At 41.2% G+C, this 17,219-nt stretch overlaps 1 protein-coding gene across 2 annotated transcripts in view; it reads right to left on the bottom strand.

The window, feature by feature from the left end:
* The window catches only part of gdap1l1 (ganglioside induced differentiation associated protein 1-like 1), a 62,071-nt gene extending 45,165 nt beyond the window's left edge, over positions 1 to 16,906 (bottom strand). Inside the window, exons 1-2 of one of the 2 annotated variants that reach the window (XM_080204424.1) lie at positions 16,709 to 16,906; positions 1,797 to 1,989 (exon numbers count right to left, since the gene is read on the bottom strand). In XM_080204424.1, coding sequence (XP_080060550.1) covers positions 1,797 to 1,989; positions 16,709 to 16,906 — 391 coding nt within the window. Of the gene's footprint in view, positions 1 to 1,796; positions 1,990 to 15,570; positions 15,775 to 16,708 lie in introns of those variants that run through there. The other variant, XM_080204425.1, reaches the window with a different exon arrangement.
* Positions 16,907 to 17,219: the final 313 nt, after the last annotated feature.

The raw sequence follows: 17,219 nt of genomic DNA, 5'->3' as shown, positions 1-17,219 counted from the left end.
TTTTAACTCAGCACCGTACTTGTACACCCACATGTCCATCCTTTGCCTGCTGTGGTGCTCCAGTGAAGCCCGGCACAAACTGGAGGAGCAACATCTCAGCCCTCGGGTCTCAACGTTGAGTTCAGCAACATTATTGTGACATTTTTCTTCATCTTAAACCCACTTTCACTATTGAAAAATATTCCAAATATATTACCTCAATGCAAACACTCCCTCCCCCCTCACACCAGTCATTTGGTCTTAAAGATGCTACTTCATATTCTCCCTCCTTTCACTTGTGACAAATAGTCTATGGACTCGAAACATTGGGCAGGACTTTATGGCCCCACTCGCCCTAAAACCATAAAATCAATAGGCCTTTTCATGTTTTGCCCCTCGCCCACTCCAATTCCTGTGGCGGGCGGGTTGGTAAAATTCCAGCGGTTAACTCCATTTCTCTCCCGATAGATGCTAGCAGGCCTACTGAGTTTTTCCAGTGTCTCTGTTCTTGTTTCAGATTCCAGCATCCAGCAGTATTTTGCTTATGATTGTTTTTAGGATTGACTTAGTGGTCCAAAAGTAGCAAATCACACAACAACCCTAAAGAAACCATTTCCAACAACATTATTATTAGGATATGACAGATATAACACACACCCATCTCCATGTTCAGGAATTTCTTTCCAAAATACTTCCACTGCTCCACCTTCCACTTTCCCTTTTAGATCCTCATTGATTCCCATCTCTTTGATCAAGCTTTTGATCACCTCCTTTGCCATGCCATTCATATTTTCTTAATCCTTTGTGAAGTGACTTAGAACAGTTTTCTAAATGAAAAGCACTGTCTAACTATAAATTGTTATATTTGTTTAAAATACTGTGGGTAAATGTTTCTATCTTAGATAAATACAAGTTGTCACTGCATAAATAGTTGAACCCTGTACGGAAATTCTCATCACCTACTTTCCAGCAACAAACTTTGGGCAGGATTTCCAGGCTCCCTAACAGCATGTTTTCCAACGGCTTGTCATTGGCCATTGGAATGATCTTCTGGTCCCACCCTTGTCCATGATGTTTGGTGTGGCTTGCCCGTCCTATCACTGGGGAACCCGCCGTGTTTGGGGGTGTCACATTTGGCGAGACTGGAGGATGCCACCACGGGAAGGGCCAGAAAATCCCACCTTTACTCGAAGGAATAATATTATGTACATTCCTGCTTACCCACTTTCCCTTCACAGAGGCACTGAAATTCTTGTGGAATTGTTATAGAACATGGACTAAAAAGGGAATTAGTGCTTGTTTCAATTCCATTAATTCACAGATTCCAGTTGGTTTTTGGTCACACACGATAAAACAATTCTTCTCTTAATTCGTTGGACAACTAGTCAAGCATGACTGGAATTAATAATTAGTTTGAGAGATATCAGAAATAAAACTATAAAGAAAAAAATGAACTCATTCCTTGCTCTCAGTGAGATAAACGTGATGTGGAAATGCCGGCCTTGAACTGGGGTGGGGACAGTAAGAAGTCTCACAACACCAGGTTAAAGTTCAACAGGTTTATTTGGAACCATGAGCTTTCGGAGCACCTCTCCTTCAGGTGGACTCCACTCACCTGAGGAAGGAGCAGCACTCTGAAAGCTCATGATTCCAAATAAACCTGTTTGACTTCAACCTGGTGTTGTGAGACTTCTTACAATGAGATAAACAAAAGTCAAAATAAAAGGTGATTCCCCACATGCATTTTATATTAACAATGTTCAGAAGGCATATTTTATATTTTGCTCCGTAAACACGTGATAAAAATAAAACTTTACCTCCCACAAAGGTCTTCTCTAAGTAGTCAATAATTTGGTTGTAATCACTGATGATATTGTCCCCATGGATCAACACTGGCACTTCTTCGCCTAGATTCAGCCGCATGAACCATGGCTCTTTGTGTTCAGTTAATGGTAAACTAACATCTCGTTCATCACACAGCACACCTTTTTCTGCAATTAGTAGACGAACCTGAAACAAAGAGGTACGTTTTGTCAGAAAGAAACCGGTGACAACTTTTATCAGATGTAATGTGATTAGTGGTAACAAGCTGTAAGGGTCAGCTGAGCCAGTAAACCATGGAACCAATTATAGAAAGATTTGATGGTCAGCTGACCAGCTGACTCACTATAAATAAGAACCCGTTGGGAATTATGGAAAGCTTGGATTGGCCCAAGCCAAAGCCCCAAGTTTGGAATTACAGAATTTCTTCATTAAACATTTTGATTTATAAATTGGAGTAAGTTTTGTTATATATTTCTTGTTTGCAGTTGAAGAGTTCCTTCTGAAGAAACACTTTTCACATGACTTGTCAGTGATACCTAACCTGTAAATCAATACTGAATTAATTATTTGGGTTGGAGGAAGTATTATAGTTTGCATTATCTGCTTTCAAAGGATTGCAAGGACTAAGGATTTTTGCAAATTTATTTCAATTATGATCCCCATGAGAGAACAATAAATCAAACATAACCACATTTATCAAATGGCCCCCAGATGAAGAAATTTTCAACGGATCTTCACTTGCTGTAACTTTTACTTCATATTCCATCCGAGCTTCCCAGAGCCTGTTGTTACCCAATCAGTACACTTCTGCAGAACCTCCTTAGCTAAGTTTATGACAGTCTTCATGGAACAGGTTCCCCAAAGATTCCTTTAGCTGGCTCCTTTAATAAACCTCGCTAAACAGTCTGGTCAGCTCTTCAAATCAGAAGCATTACAGTGGAATTGTCCAAGCCACAGTCTCTGTTCTAAACCTGTCTTCATCTTTCTGTCCCTTTTAACAGTATTAATAATGCAGTTTCCTTGTAAACATGCTTTCTTTGTTATCCCCCTGCTGCAGTTTCTTTGGGTTGATTCCCCAGCCTTGCTGCGACAGAGACGGCTAACCAATGGTTACCAGCAGAATATTCTGATTCTGCTGAAGTCAATGACAATTTATATTCCTCACCCATGCCGCTGCTGGACAACCTGTTGCCGGGGTTGACTTCAGTTGCACAGAAGATCCACCCTACCCCCCACACCCCCTCCCTTGGTGGGAAGAGCTGGACAATTCTGCCTATGTCAATGGCTGCGTCTTAACTTCCATCTTGTTGGTACTGCTTCTGTCTCAAGGGTTACCAGGTTACATAGACCTATATTTCTAATTATCCAAGAATCTGGCCAATTACAGTCCCATCAGTCTACTCTCGATTATCAGTAAAGTAGTGAACGATGTCATTGACAGTGCTTTCAAGTGGCACATATTCATTACTAACCTGCTCTTAGTTTAGGTTCTGCAAGACAACAAGGTTGCTGATCTCGTTAAAGCCCAGGTCCAAACATGAACAAACAAACTGAAAGCAAGAGGTGAGATGACAGTTTCTAGACTTGTCATCGAGATAAAATTTGCATCAAGGAGCCCCAGCAAAACTGACGTCAATGGAAGGGGTGAATCAGGAGAGGTGATAGTTGGAGGTGGGGGGATAAGGTGGGGAGGGGAGGCAGGGAGGGGGAACTCTTCAATGCTTGGGCTCATACAAAGCAAGAGAGAAATCGTGTGGTTATTGAATGTCAATCATCTCAGGCCCAGCACATCATCGCAAGGCTACCTCAGGATAGTGGCCTAGACATAACCATCTTCAGCTGTTTCATCACTGACCTTCCCTTCATCATAAGATCAGAAGTGGGAGTGCTCGCTGATGTTTGTGCAATGTTCAGCACCATTTGTAACTCATCAGATACTGAAGCAGTTCATGCCCATATGTAGGAAGAACTGGACATTTTCTAGGTTTAGGTTGATATGTGGTAAGTAACATTTGCATCACACAATTGCCAGGCAACAACCATCTGCAACAAGAGAGAAACTAACCATCTCCCTTTGACATTCAATAGCATTACTGTCGCTGAATCCCCCACTATTTGCTTGGATGAGTGCAGCTCCAACAACACTCAAGAAATTTGACACCATCCAGGATAAAGCAGTCAGCTTGATTGGCACCCCTCCAACATCTTCAATATTTACACCCTTCACCACTGGTGCACAGTTGAACTCACAAGATGCACTACAGCAACTCACCAAGACTCCTTCAACACTACATTCCAAACCCATGACCTCTGCCACTTTAATGGACAAGGGCAGCACATGCATGGGAATATTAGCCCTGTAATTTCCCTTCCAAGCCACATAATACCTGACTTGGAACTATATCGCAGTTCCTTCACTGTCACTGGTTTAAAATCAGGGAATTCCCTCCATAACAGTACTGTGGGTGTACCTATGTGGATTGCAGTGATCCAAGAAGGCAGCATATCACCATCTTCTCAAGGGCAATTAGGGTTAGGCAACAAATGCTGGCCTAGCCAGAGATGTCCGCATCCCGTGAAAGAATAAAAAATAGTTACAATTGATCTCTTTACAATTGATGCAAACTCTGAAAAATCCCTTTCAAATATCCTTAAAAACAATTACATATTTCCTAGTCTTTTGAAAGAAATGACATATTTTCTTTATTGCACTGCTTCTGGGTCCAAGGTCATCACTTCTTCAACATTTCTACTTATTGGGTGAGATTTTTCAGCCCCAAAACTGGAAAATCTTACCCGAGGTCAATGGGCCTTTGCATGGTCTGCCCCCTGCCCGCTACGATTCCTGTGGCGGGCGGGATGGGAAAATTCCCCTCCTGGTGTCAGCTGGGAGAATGCTTGCTTCTAAGTCACAAGGTTTTTGGTTCAAGTCTTACTCCAGGACCTGAGCAGAAAATCAAGGCCAACATTCTAGTTCATAACTGAAGGAATGCTAGACTGTTGGAGGTACTGAAGATGAAATATTAAACCAATATCCTTTGAGGTGGACAAAAGACACTCCTTGAAAGAAGAGCAGGGAAGTTATCTCCCTTGTCCTGGCCAATGTTTCTTTCTCAATCAATAACACTCAAACATTATGTGGGTTGAATTACATTGCTGTTTGTGGGAGCTTACTCTGCCTAAACTGGCTGCTCTGTTTCTTCTATTTCACTATGACTACACTTTAGAAGTGCTTTTGTTTGCTGGCATTTTAGAAGATGTGCTGTTCATGAAAGATTTGGTTTGACCCACAGGCCTACTGCCTCTCTGTGGGTACAGCTTCTGCTCTTAAATGCTTATTACCATGTCAGTGATTAGAATAAATGATCACCAATGTCAGAAATAGATTCTTAATCGTGTTTCACAGTGAAATATATAATACAATTTCTTCAGGTGGCAGCTCGGGGAAAAGAAAATCATATTTTAAGTTGTCATCCTCATTTCTAACATCTTTTAATGTGAGACAATTGTCCTTTAAGATGATAAGAAGCAATATTTGCACCTATATAATTAAACTAAAAGGTTCCGGTTGGGTTATCTTCAAATTATCTCTTTATCCTGTTAGTGTGTGCGCCACAGGAAGGTCTTTAACTAGCATAATTCATGTGAGAGTCATTTCTGAGACACTCCAAATCTGTAGAAGTAAAACCTAAATAAAAATATACTGTATCACAGTGCTCTGTAAATAAAGAGATTTGTGACCATGCCTCATCATCTAAGGAATGGAGTGGCTATTTTCCTACGTCACACTATTTTTTTTTAAGATTCATAAAATTGTATTGGTTATTCCACCTTCTTATGGCTCTATATTCCATAAGGTTACTAATATTGTTGGCAGTGCTCTTCCATGATCCCTTTAAAGACTTATTTTGGATACGCCACAGATTTAGAAGACTAACTAGGACGTGTGCAATGCATGCTTTGGCCAAATGCAGTCTAATCTTGTAAAGAGGACTGAATACGTATTTAGATCTACACTTGCTTCAAGTAGAGCCTAGGACAACCACAGAACGTCATACTTCCTACGCATGTGATTGTCAGATTGTGGACACATTCTGCATTCAAAACAGCTTTAAAGTTTAAAATTTATTTATTAGTGTCACAAGTAGGCTTACATTAGCACTTCAATGAAGTTACTGTGAAAATCCCCTAATCACCGCACTCTGGTGCCTGTTTGGGTCACAGTGAGGGAGAATTTAACATGGCCAATGCACTTAACCAGCACGAGTTTTGGGCAGTGGGAAAAAACCAGAGGACCCAGAGCAAAGCTATGCAGACACCGGGAGAATGAGCAGACTCTGCATAAACAATGACCTAAACTAGGAATTGATCCCGGATCCCAGGCACTGTGAGGCAGCAGTGCTAATCACTGTGCCACAGTGCTGCCCCAGCATTTGTGTTTTTCACCCAAAACTCTCTCTATATCATCCTGACAACATATCTGAGTTCAAACCTCAGAAAAGCATCTTTGTCTACACCAGTATGATTTTTCAATTTCCCACATGCCACCTAACTGCTAACTTGAGTGCAACTGCCAATTTAAAGCTAGGTTACAAAAAGCTTTGGCCTCAAACTAACCTAATTTAAGACCGTAAGACAGAAATTCCTCTCAACAGTCTAGGATGAATTTAATCCTAAAACGCCAAGACGAAAGGACATTAATAAATATGAAGTAACTGTCGAGCTGAACATTAGCACAGGGAGATTTAGAAAATGATGTGGAGATGCCGGTGTTGGACTGGGGTAAACACAGTAAGAAGTCTGACAACACCAGGTTTAAGTCCAACCGATTTATTTGATAGTAAACTCAAAAGCTTTCGAGGTTTACCTCTTCGTCAGGTGAATGAAGAGTTCTGGCCTCATAAAGCACAGACAGTCACAATCATATATATAAAGCATACATATATATATGTACAAAGCACAATCAGTAATCTGTAAACTGTCTGTGCTTTATATGCTTTGTCTGAGGCCAGAACTCTTCGTTCACCTGACGAAGAGGTAAACCTCGAAAGCTTGTGAGTTTACTATCAAATAAATCGGTTGGACTTAAACCTGGTGTTGTCAAACTTCTTACTAGATTTAGAAAAGACAGGAGAGCAAGTTATAATCAATGTAGAAGCAATTTAACAAGAAATTAAAAAGAAAATATAATATTTGATTTGACTTATTATTGTCACATATATTAGTATACAATGAAAAGTCTTGTTTCTTGTGTGCGATACAGACAAAGTGTACCGTTCACAGGGGAGGAAAGGAGAGTGCAGAATGTAGTGTTACAGTCATAGCTAGGATGTAGAGAAAGATTAACTTAGTGCGAGGTAGGTCCATTTGTTACAGTGTTTTAAAGAATTAGAATGAAGTCTTAGACTCATAGAATGAGAGTAAAAGATAGAATTAGAAGTATGCTGGGCACAGCTTGCAAGAAATCACCTCGCTTCAACGCCACCTTGAGAAAAAAAAGTTTAAGAAAATTTTCTTGGTATGACTATTCTCTCATTGAAGAATAGTAAGTCATCAATGACCAGTAAGATGCATGTGCTTTTTGAAGTCCTTGTGTAGTAATGCATTACTATGGATAGTGTAGCCATCCTTCCAGGCAAATTCTCAGATTTGAAGACATTCTGCAGATACATGTAAGAGGATATTGTTGACTGTGGGCTTCCATTGTATCGGTCCACGATTATGGCTGGCAAAGTGCTGCAGTAGTTTGCCATTGCTACTGAAGTACTGCTGACTAGGAAACTCTCACCACCTGTCACCAAACTTTCTGGAAGGATATACAGGTTGATAATCACATTCTGAACCTCCATGGCCCTTATGTCCTGAAATGGGAATTGAATCCCCTGCTTCTGATTTAAAGATCAAGACCTTACCACTGCACCACAAGACCTCCACGAGCGTGTACGACAGATTTCCTGAACCTCAGTTGCGCTGGCACAGAATGGGTACACAAGAGTTTCAAAATAGGTACAAGCCTAAACTCGTGCCTAAATCTAGTCTTCTGGGCTTTCTTTCATGTCCTAGATTGGTTGGACACATTTGATGCCATTCTCAAGTTCAAGCTCTCAACCAAAACTGTTTAGGTGAGCAGATGGCATAATTTGTTGTTATTTTTTTCCCACTGGGACTCTCCTTTCTGTTTTTAAAGCTGATTAATTGAGCACACCGGATGTTTGATGTGCAGTGGAGCTCTTAAGGAAATCAGCCTTCATTGGTGGAATTTTAGTCAGAGCATGCTGCATGTAGAATATTGGATTTGTCACCTGTAATCCACTCACTTCGATATTCCTTTCCATAAATATCAATAGATTTTTATACTCCTGTCATAGTTGAAAGCTCTGTGTATATGTTTCTTTGTTACTGTAATATTTACAAGACTATTTTAGTATTCCAGTTTTATTTACAAACTTTCTGTATTTACTACTCTTCTATTTAACACTTTTGGAATAAATTTTTGGAGAGATTATTCATGTTAAGTTTCTTTTTGAACCTCCCCTCAAAATTGCCTATTATTTCCCATGGAATTGTTGGACAGCAGACTGAATGTGAAATACTTACAGGTCATTAATAATACTCAACAAGTGGTTTCAGAAAGCATATGAAAAGGAGTGTCTTTTTGTAATAGCTTCCATGAAAATTCAGGAAAGTCATAAAGCATCTATGTTGGTCATTCCCCCAATATAGTTCAAGAATGTATACCTGGCTATTTCTCTTGGCTCCCCCACACAAAAAATTCCTGGGCCTAATCTATGATCTGTTTAACCACTTATTGCACAGCACAAATGACAGGCTATGCCACACTCTCTTCCCATTTGAACTTGTGAATTGAAAACAGGATTTTACAATCATTGTAGGGCTTATAATTTAAATATTTAAACAGCCCTACATCTGAAACAGACATGTCGCTTGCTTATTTACAGATGGGCTTTTAATGTCTGAGGAACAACCTGAAAATCCTTAACAATGGGCGGTTAAGGTCCTTCCCTGAATCAACAACAGGTGAATGAGGATCAAAAAGAGTTTCAACTGCTAGCCAGCTGTCTTTTAGACAAGGAACAACTGGCCATTGGATGAAAATTGCCCCCATTCGCTCCTCTCCTTATGTGCAAGGAATAACGTCATGTCAGATACTGGTTGGTTTTGTGAGTCAACCTTACGCCCGTATTAAAAAGTTGGCCTTTAAATCTACCCAAGTCATTTAAAGCTTCCGAGTGTAGTAGTGAGACCACACCTAAACTGAACTAACCATCTTTAGAAAATAGAGGTGGGGTGGTTCAGACCACAATCAAACTAGAACTAAGAGTATTGAGAGAAGAGAGGTGGGTGGTGTTCAGTGCTTCAGTGTATATTGTAAGCTATGCCATTGTTGGCTCAGTGATAACACTCTTCCCTGTGAATCAGAAGGTCATAGGATCAAGCTTCTGAAAGAGACTTCAACAAACAAACAAACACATGAGAAGAGGGAGTGACACAGGGTTGGGAGGTGCCGTTTATTAGCAAGACATCAAACCGAAGTCTTGTTTACTCTTTCAATTGGACCTAAAAGATCCCCCATCATTATCTGAAGAACAGCAGGGGATTTTTCTCAGTATGCTGGTCAACATTTAACTCTTAAACATCACCACAAAACGAAATATATGGCCAATTTTATTGAGATATTGCTATGTGTGAATTCACTGTTGTTTTTGCCAACATTACAATAGTGACTATGGGGGGAATTTAATTCCAGTGGCAGGAATGTGACTTGCAGTTGGAAAGCTAATGAGAGCCCTGCATCACCTCCACTGTGGAAGACTGACAGTATTAAATGCCAACAAGGCACTTAGCAACCCAGTGATGGGCCTTCTCCAGGATTCGCACATCCTGGAGGTCACCACTGACCAGAAACTGAAATGAATGAAAACAGAATGTAACTATTTTTACTAATATTCAGTGGCATTACCATCATTGAATTTCCCACTGTCAACATCCTGGAAGTTATCAGAAACTGAACTGGATCAGCCGTATAGAAACTGTAACTCCAAGAGCAGGTGAGAGGCTGAAAATTCTGCAGTGAGTAACTCACTGATTAATCATTGATTAATCATATTAATCAAATATAAGGCAGAATTTGAAAAATCACTTCTACAAAAAATAAAACCAATTGTAGATAAACAGGAAAGATATTAAGGACATATTTAAGAACATGATGACCAGATATCAGGCTCACTGCGTGGGTAATAAAACCATTTTAACAATTAAATCATAGTAAATAATAAGGGCTCATCTAAGAGGAAGAGGTTGCACCCATTGCTTCTAAAGAATGATGTAATCAGGTTAAAAAAGGCATAACTATTTCAGTTTCCTTTCAGAAATATTGTAGAAAGGTACTGAGAGAACCTCCACAATATTTCTCCAGTTGTTGTGGGGTTAGATAGCGTAAAGCGGACAACTTTTGTATCCAACTGCCCGGCAACTGATTCTCTCAGGGCTTCGTGTAAAACATTACTTTGAATACAGATAGATATTCTTAAATTGATATTAGCTGTGGATTTGTTTAATGCTTTATTGGATTTTGTAGGAGAAGTAAGACTATGTTTTTTTAGTTTTTACAGTCATTAACATTGCAGTGTATTTATCTGCTTTAAAGTGTGTTGCCTGTTAAATTAGTTCTGTAATAAACTTCTAAATAAATTAACAAACTATAACATCTCTTCTGCATGCAGTATACAAACCCACCTCTCTTGTATTTTCTGAAAGTGGGAAGAAAGAACTTTTGAAATTAGACTCCCGAACCCTTATAATTTCTGACTAGTTATAACTTGGCCAACAAATTATTTCACAAGCTATCTGGGAAAAGGTAATATTTCTTAATAGTCACCTTCCTTGGGGGAGATGCGGTTCACTTTCTCAGACCTAAAGTAAGTGTCTGTGTGAAGTTGTTGCCTTGAACTCAGGTGAAGGTGATTGTTGAGAGAGTGCTCCTGATCTAGGGTAGTCTATATTTGAAGCTAGAGTTACAATCCAATTCACCCCCATCTTCCTGGGACATAAGCCTCCCGTCCTGCTCCACATACCCCACCCATGCACTTTCCATGCACAACTCCCCACCTGCCCTCGTCAGCTTGTCTCTCCTGTCCAGCCTTGGAGTTGCCTGTGATACACAAACTCGAATTGTGACTCTCTTAAAAGTAGGCAAAAGCAGCATTTACATTCCTGCAGGCCATTCATGAAGTGAAGCTCACCAAGTGCACACCATGTACAGTGGTGAAACAGGCTGTTGTAATTATCTGCTGGCGGGGCACTTAATTTGATTCCAGCGAGTTGGGCTTTTAATCAGCCTTTATGAGATACAAATGATTGTGAATGTGGTTCCGGACATGGATCAGTGGGAAAGTCATGCCACCTTTAATCTGCCACCAAACTTGACAGAGGAGAATTCCAGACTGATTTTCTGAAGGTGGAAAACTGACTTTTCCCTTAAATCCAAATTTCCTGTCTCAGCCTCTGCAATGTCTGCTGCTAATGGGAGCAGAAAATTGCACCCCGTTTTTTAAAAGTATATATACGCTTTAGTATTTTACCTTTCATAGTATGGCATTTATTAATGAAATGATCGTAAATTTAATGCAGCTAAATTTAGGTCTATTACATTTTTGAAATTATTTATGAACAAACAGTGCTTTTCCCTAAAGCATTGTCTGCCATTATATGTATGCAAGAGAAGGGAGTGAGAAAAAGTTAAGCAGTGACTGGGGTTGATATCAAAAGGCATAAGTTTTATGGTCTTTTGACATTTTCCTATTCCTGCAGTGGAGTGCAGAATTTGAGTACATAACATTGCTGGTTGTGGTACTATAATGCCAGTTTCATAGCAAAAGGGCCTCAGGAGGAGGCTTCTTCCACACAGGCACATCGGGAAATGATTCTTCTATCTCTACCTAAGTTAAAAGCAGTATGTTCAGCATCTGTGACTCACAAAAGAGATAGCCAGAAAACTCTGTTGTCTCTTCAAATCAGACCTGTGGCTTCAGAGTAGGACTGAGATGACTTCGTGAGTGCTGATGAAGGTCACCAGGGCCCTGAAATTCTTTACTCTCAGATCCTTCCAGGCTGGAACATTCGACATAGTTAACATCTCCCCACATGCTATTCATTGCTGCTGCAGAGAACTGATGGAGGCTCTGTATGCCGGGTGAGAGGACGTCATTGCTTCTACCTGAACAGCAGGAGTGCACATATGCCTTTGCCAGGATAGCATTCTAATGGTGTAGAACACCACTGACAGTATGCACATGACTTTTCAGGCACCAGACCTTAAAGGTGAGATGTACCAAACCCACAAAGATTGCCATTCATGAAAATGGTATGTAACCACACCAAGCATAACATGTTATGACTACTTGCTGTCCTGACAGCAGTCACGATGCATTCATTCTGCATCAGTCAACTGAGCCATACCAGAGTGTGGTTGCTAGGCAACAATGCCTGCCTAACGATTCTCTTCCGTAAGTCAACTGCACATGGTCAGCGTTCATATGAGAGCCATGCTGCTGCAAGGAATGTCACTGAGCAGATAATTTGGATACTGAAGTAATGATTCCACTGCCTCAACAGTTTGTGAAATGCCCTCTAGTACTTGCCACATTGGATGTCCCAGCCAGTGATAGTCTGCTGCATTCTTTACAATTTGGTCATCATGAGGACACAGCCCTTTTTGCCACGAGGGATTATGGTGAGCACTTCAGGAAGATGAGCAGTCACAGGAGGAAAAGGAAGGAGGGAGGAGGCAACTAGCACATCTCACATCTTACCTCTTATGGACCAACACACTCTTTTTCACAATCCTAAAATAGAATAAAACAACTACTAGCTAACAGTGTTTTCCAACATTCCATATAAGACTCAACCAATCACCCTATGCAAATCCGTGTTGTCCATTGTGTGAATGCCATTGTCAATCCTCGGGTACTCCTATGTAGTGCTAACCCACTGCGTTCAGCATGGCTGATGGAAAGCTGCAGAAATTCAGTGCGGGAGACGTCAGATGGCCTTGCAAGATGACTTTGTGCAACTCTGGCCATGGAAGGCCTGGCTTCAGACAGCACTATCTCAGCAAGGACAACAGCAGTCTTGGCTGAAAGGCAGTAGCAAGACTAATGGTGAGAATACAAATGCTATCCTCCTGAGTGAAGACAGCACATTCGTGCTCCACTGTCACTGCTACTGGTATTACAGTTATTTTAGTCACCTTCTGGAGGATGGGTTGCTGGACTGCTGTGACACTGTAACTTTTTGCGAACTAATATCCACAGCCATGTTTGAAGCAGACAGCCTGCATGGCACCAAGCTGGGCTTGTATGTCAATAGTCTGAACCTCCACTAAAACTCTCAAACATAAGGCAGCATCTGGTTATAAAGCAATGGAAGTTGCAATTTCAGTCATCAGAGACTGGATCAGTCTGAGCAGTAGGTATCTGCATGTCCACTATGTGCACACTGCGTATTTGGGAAGCAAGCAAAATTTTATGTCAAATTGGAACAAGACCCTTCCACGCTCCTTGACAGTGAAATCAAGCTTTCTCGCAGGTCTGCCAGTGCACCAAGTATTTCATTGTGCGGGACCTTGTCCTCTCAGGAGCTGGTAGCTGCACTATCATTTCCTTCTGGCCAGGCAACAGCCTACTCATGCCTAGTAACTCATCACAAGCAGGTCCAATGTTTAAGCCATCCTCTAAGCTTTGTGCAATTCCAGTACCAGAATTAATGGCTGTGAGTGTGAGATCAAGTGACAATGTTTCTTCTTCAGCATTATCTTGTCCCTCAAGGGCTTCAGCCTCCTGCAGCACTGTCTGACCAGACAGCAGTTTTTGTGTGTCTGATAACATAAGGCATTATGGCAGAGTTGGAGTGGCAAAAAGGAGAGCTAGATCATTGGGAGGGAATGTGGTTACGGAAATCAAGAGATACGTAGTTATATCACTTGCAGGCAGTAAACGATAATAGATTGCGGGATGAGGGTGAAGCAGAATTAGGCATCTTTGTCACCCACAGTGGTTTCATTCCTGCCACTTAACACTGCCTTAGTGACGCCACTCCAATGATGGACAGCATTGTCTTCTTTATTGGATAGGCATACCCAGCTGTGCCTGCCCCACTCCAGTGAACTGCTGCTTCTGTCTCTTAGGGGCCACTTGTCTGGTATGAAAATGCAAAGTGCATCAGTGAGTATAGTGCAATATGCTTCGGTGATGTGCTTGCTATAGCTAGCATCATAGAATCCTACAATGAAGAAGGAGGCCATTCAGCCCATCAAGTCTGCACTGACCATAATCCCACCCAGGCCCTATCTCCACAACTCCATGTATTTATTCTAGCTACTACGCCTGGTGCTAAGGACCAAATTAGCATGGCCAATTCACCTAACCCACACATCTTTGGACTGTGGGAGGAAATCAGAGCATCCAGAGGAAACCCATGCAGTCATGGGGAGAATGTGCAAACTTCACACAGACCATGATGCAAGCTGGGAATCGAACCCAGGTCTCTGGCACTGTGAGGCAGCAGTGCTTGCTACTGTGCCACCTGTGCTGCCCGTAAGTTGAATAGTGAGATGGGACTGTGTGACTTGCAGCAGTGCTAAGTACATGAGGATATGGTGAGGCTATGAATCTGACGTATGAATGATGGTTGACAGATATTATTGCTAGGCAAGTGAAAGCGCTTTTCAGAATTAAGCAATATGATGTAAATGGCAGGATATGGAATGTGAAGAAGCATTCACCAACTTTGATGATAAGTTGATTTCTTTTGACATGGCATCCACTCCGGTCTGGACTGCTGACACTGACTGCAGGGCAATGAGGTTGAGAAAAATATCAGCCATGATTGAATGGTGGAGCAGACTCGATGGGCCAAGTGGCCTAATTCTGCTCCTATGCCTAATGCTCTTATGGTCTTTATTGTATAACAGCATTTTCTTATATCAATCTGCATCTTCGCCAATATATCCTTCATCCTTGCAGTTACTTGATCCTTTTGCAAGACCTGAATTTTTAATAACTGAAACCAGTATTCTTTCTCTGGCTGAACAAATTCCTCCTCATCTCTGTTTTAAAGGATCGTGCCTTTAGCCTGAGGTCATGCCCTCTGGTTCTAGTTTTTTCCCACTAGTGGAAACATCCTCTCCATGTCCACTCTATCCAGGCCTCACACTATCCTTTAAGTTTCAATAAGATACCCCCCATCCCTCTAAACTCCAACCAGTACAGACAGAGTCGTCAACGGTTCCTCATACCACAAGCCCCTCATTCCAGGGATCAGGGATTCAATAAAGATGTAATATTACCAGGAACCTAATATCCATAGTCTGGCATAATAGTAGTTTTAAGCATTTTTTTTAATCACAGAAGATACAGCATCTTGGTTAGAAATTGCATCCGGACTTTCTAACAGCTTAGAAACTGCAGCATTTAACAGACAGGAATTTTTAAAAAACTAAGAGTAGGACTTTTCTTTTTACAAGTTTCGTCAAATTCCAATATGTCAGAAGAGATTTTTAATGTATATGCCGGATAACACCATGGCCAAAAATACTTTGCCGTAAATTTCACATCAGAAATCCGATTAAGGAGTTCGGATGACCTCATAAACCGAAAGATGTTCAATTGGATTAAGTCGTTATCATGTTCAGAAGAACGATGGCCAATTTATACTGTCATTTTGATTAAGAAAGTGGGGTTTACCTACTTGCAACCTCATACTCTTTGAGATACCACATGACTTGAGACAAAGAGAGTTACCAACGTTGTAGCTGGAACCATGTCTAGGTTGGCGAAACTGAACGAGAAGATGCAGCCTGCCGTTTCTACTCCATTACTAACAATTTGTTCATACCGCGTTCAGAAGAAAACGAAAGTCCCTCTTTAACCTAATGACACGAATACTGATCAAAAACTATTCTTGATTCGAATATTTTAAACCGCATCTCTCTAGCTCTTATGGGCGGGTTTTTTTTTGCTCCTTACACTTATTACAGTGTCAAGGATACCAAAGCCGGTACACTATGATATCACGTCGAAATACTACAGGGGACGTATTTAAATGTGTTGAGCGAACCAATACAAGGCAAGAGGAAGTAGAAACCTCTCAGCCGGCTCATAAACAGCAGATGTGAAGACGGCAGGGGTTCGATATTTCTGCACTTTATGTCGAATAATAGAAGGACGTTTCAGCATGAACTTGCTCCATGGGATCTAATATCACGTAAACCCAAACGGAATGAGATGCTTTGTACTGCCTTTTTTATTGCGAGCAGATATACGGGGGTCTTCCCATCATTTGTGGCATTTTAACAGACACTTTAACCCCGTACGTCGGTTTAGACTTGCACAGTCATCCAACCTCCCCCCGCCCCACACACAAATCATTTCAGTAATTAATAAACATATGTCTGCATTATGAAACACCGTGGCAGCACACACACTGTGTGTGATAACATGCTGTCCACGTTATTCCATGTTTTTCTTTGGGACATTGTGGGCGTTGCTGCGGTATTTCCTTCCACAATGAAATGACATTCCTCAGGTAAAATTCACCCTTTGAATTCGTAGTGGAGAATTAAAAGAGAGACAAAAAACATTTCGCACCATTCCCTAATCAATCAACAAACAGGAGACAATGAGAGTAACAACCGAAATCTGGAGATTGTTAAGGGAAAGGCACATTGCTGAAGCATTCAAAACTACTTGGTAAAATTCTAGCCTTCAATTTTTGTTAAAGTTTATATTGCAATAACAAAACCTCGCCTTTTACAGGTGCTGCGAGTCCTTGCAGTTCCCCTATTGTTGTGTAATTGTGGTCACCTAGGGCGAATTGCAGTGTTTACCTTCTGAGAGCTGAACGACTGAGTCCAGTGGTACAAGACGATGCTGTCGCCGTCTTTTTCGTTTTTATCTGATAAAAATCCCGCCTGCTCTGCGGCTGGGGTGCTCCCCTGGTCGCCTTCGGTGATTTTTCCATCGCTTTCTGTTGTTGAGATCGGCCACCAGCTGCAGTTGGAAGCAGGAGAGTGCTGAGACGCCATGACAGAGGAGAAGAGGGCGAGAATCGAGGGGGGAAAGCATCAACCTCAGCATCAGCACCAAAACCAGAAACAGGAAGAGACCCAGCAACCTCCAGCCTGTCACATCATTTTAATATGTATTAGACATGAGATGTGCGTATCTTTTATATATATTTAAATATATAATAGATGGGGTTGCAAGGTATCCTCAGAATGCACATTTGAGGGTGATGAATACTTGTAACCATATATACACATCTACTGTCATGGGCTGGTCGTATTGTATATTATAGATTGGGACATTCAGTTGTCGTGAGGATTTAATTAAATTGCA

This window comes from Carcharhinus amblyrhynchos, chromosome 16 (genome assembly GCF_965287045.1).
Source record: "Carcharhinus amblyrhynchos chromosome 16, sCarAmb.v2.hapA, whole genome shotgun sequence".
NCBI lineage: Eukaryota > Metazoa > Chordata > Chondrichthyes > Carcharhiniformes > Carcharhinidae > Carcharhinus > Carcharhinus amblyrhynchos.
The sequence above is the reverse complement of the archived record's forward strand: the minus strand, read 5'-3'. Positions and strand labels throughout refer to the sequence as shown.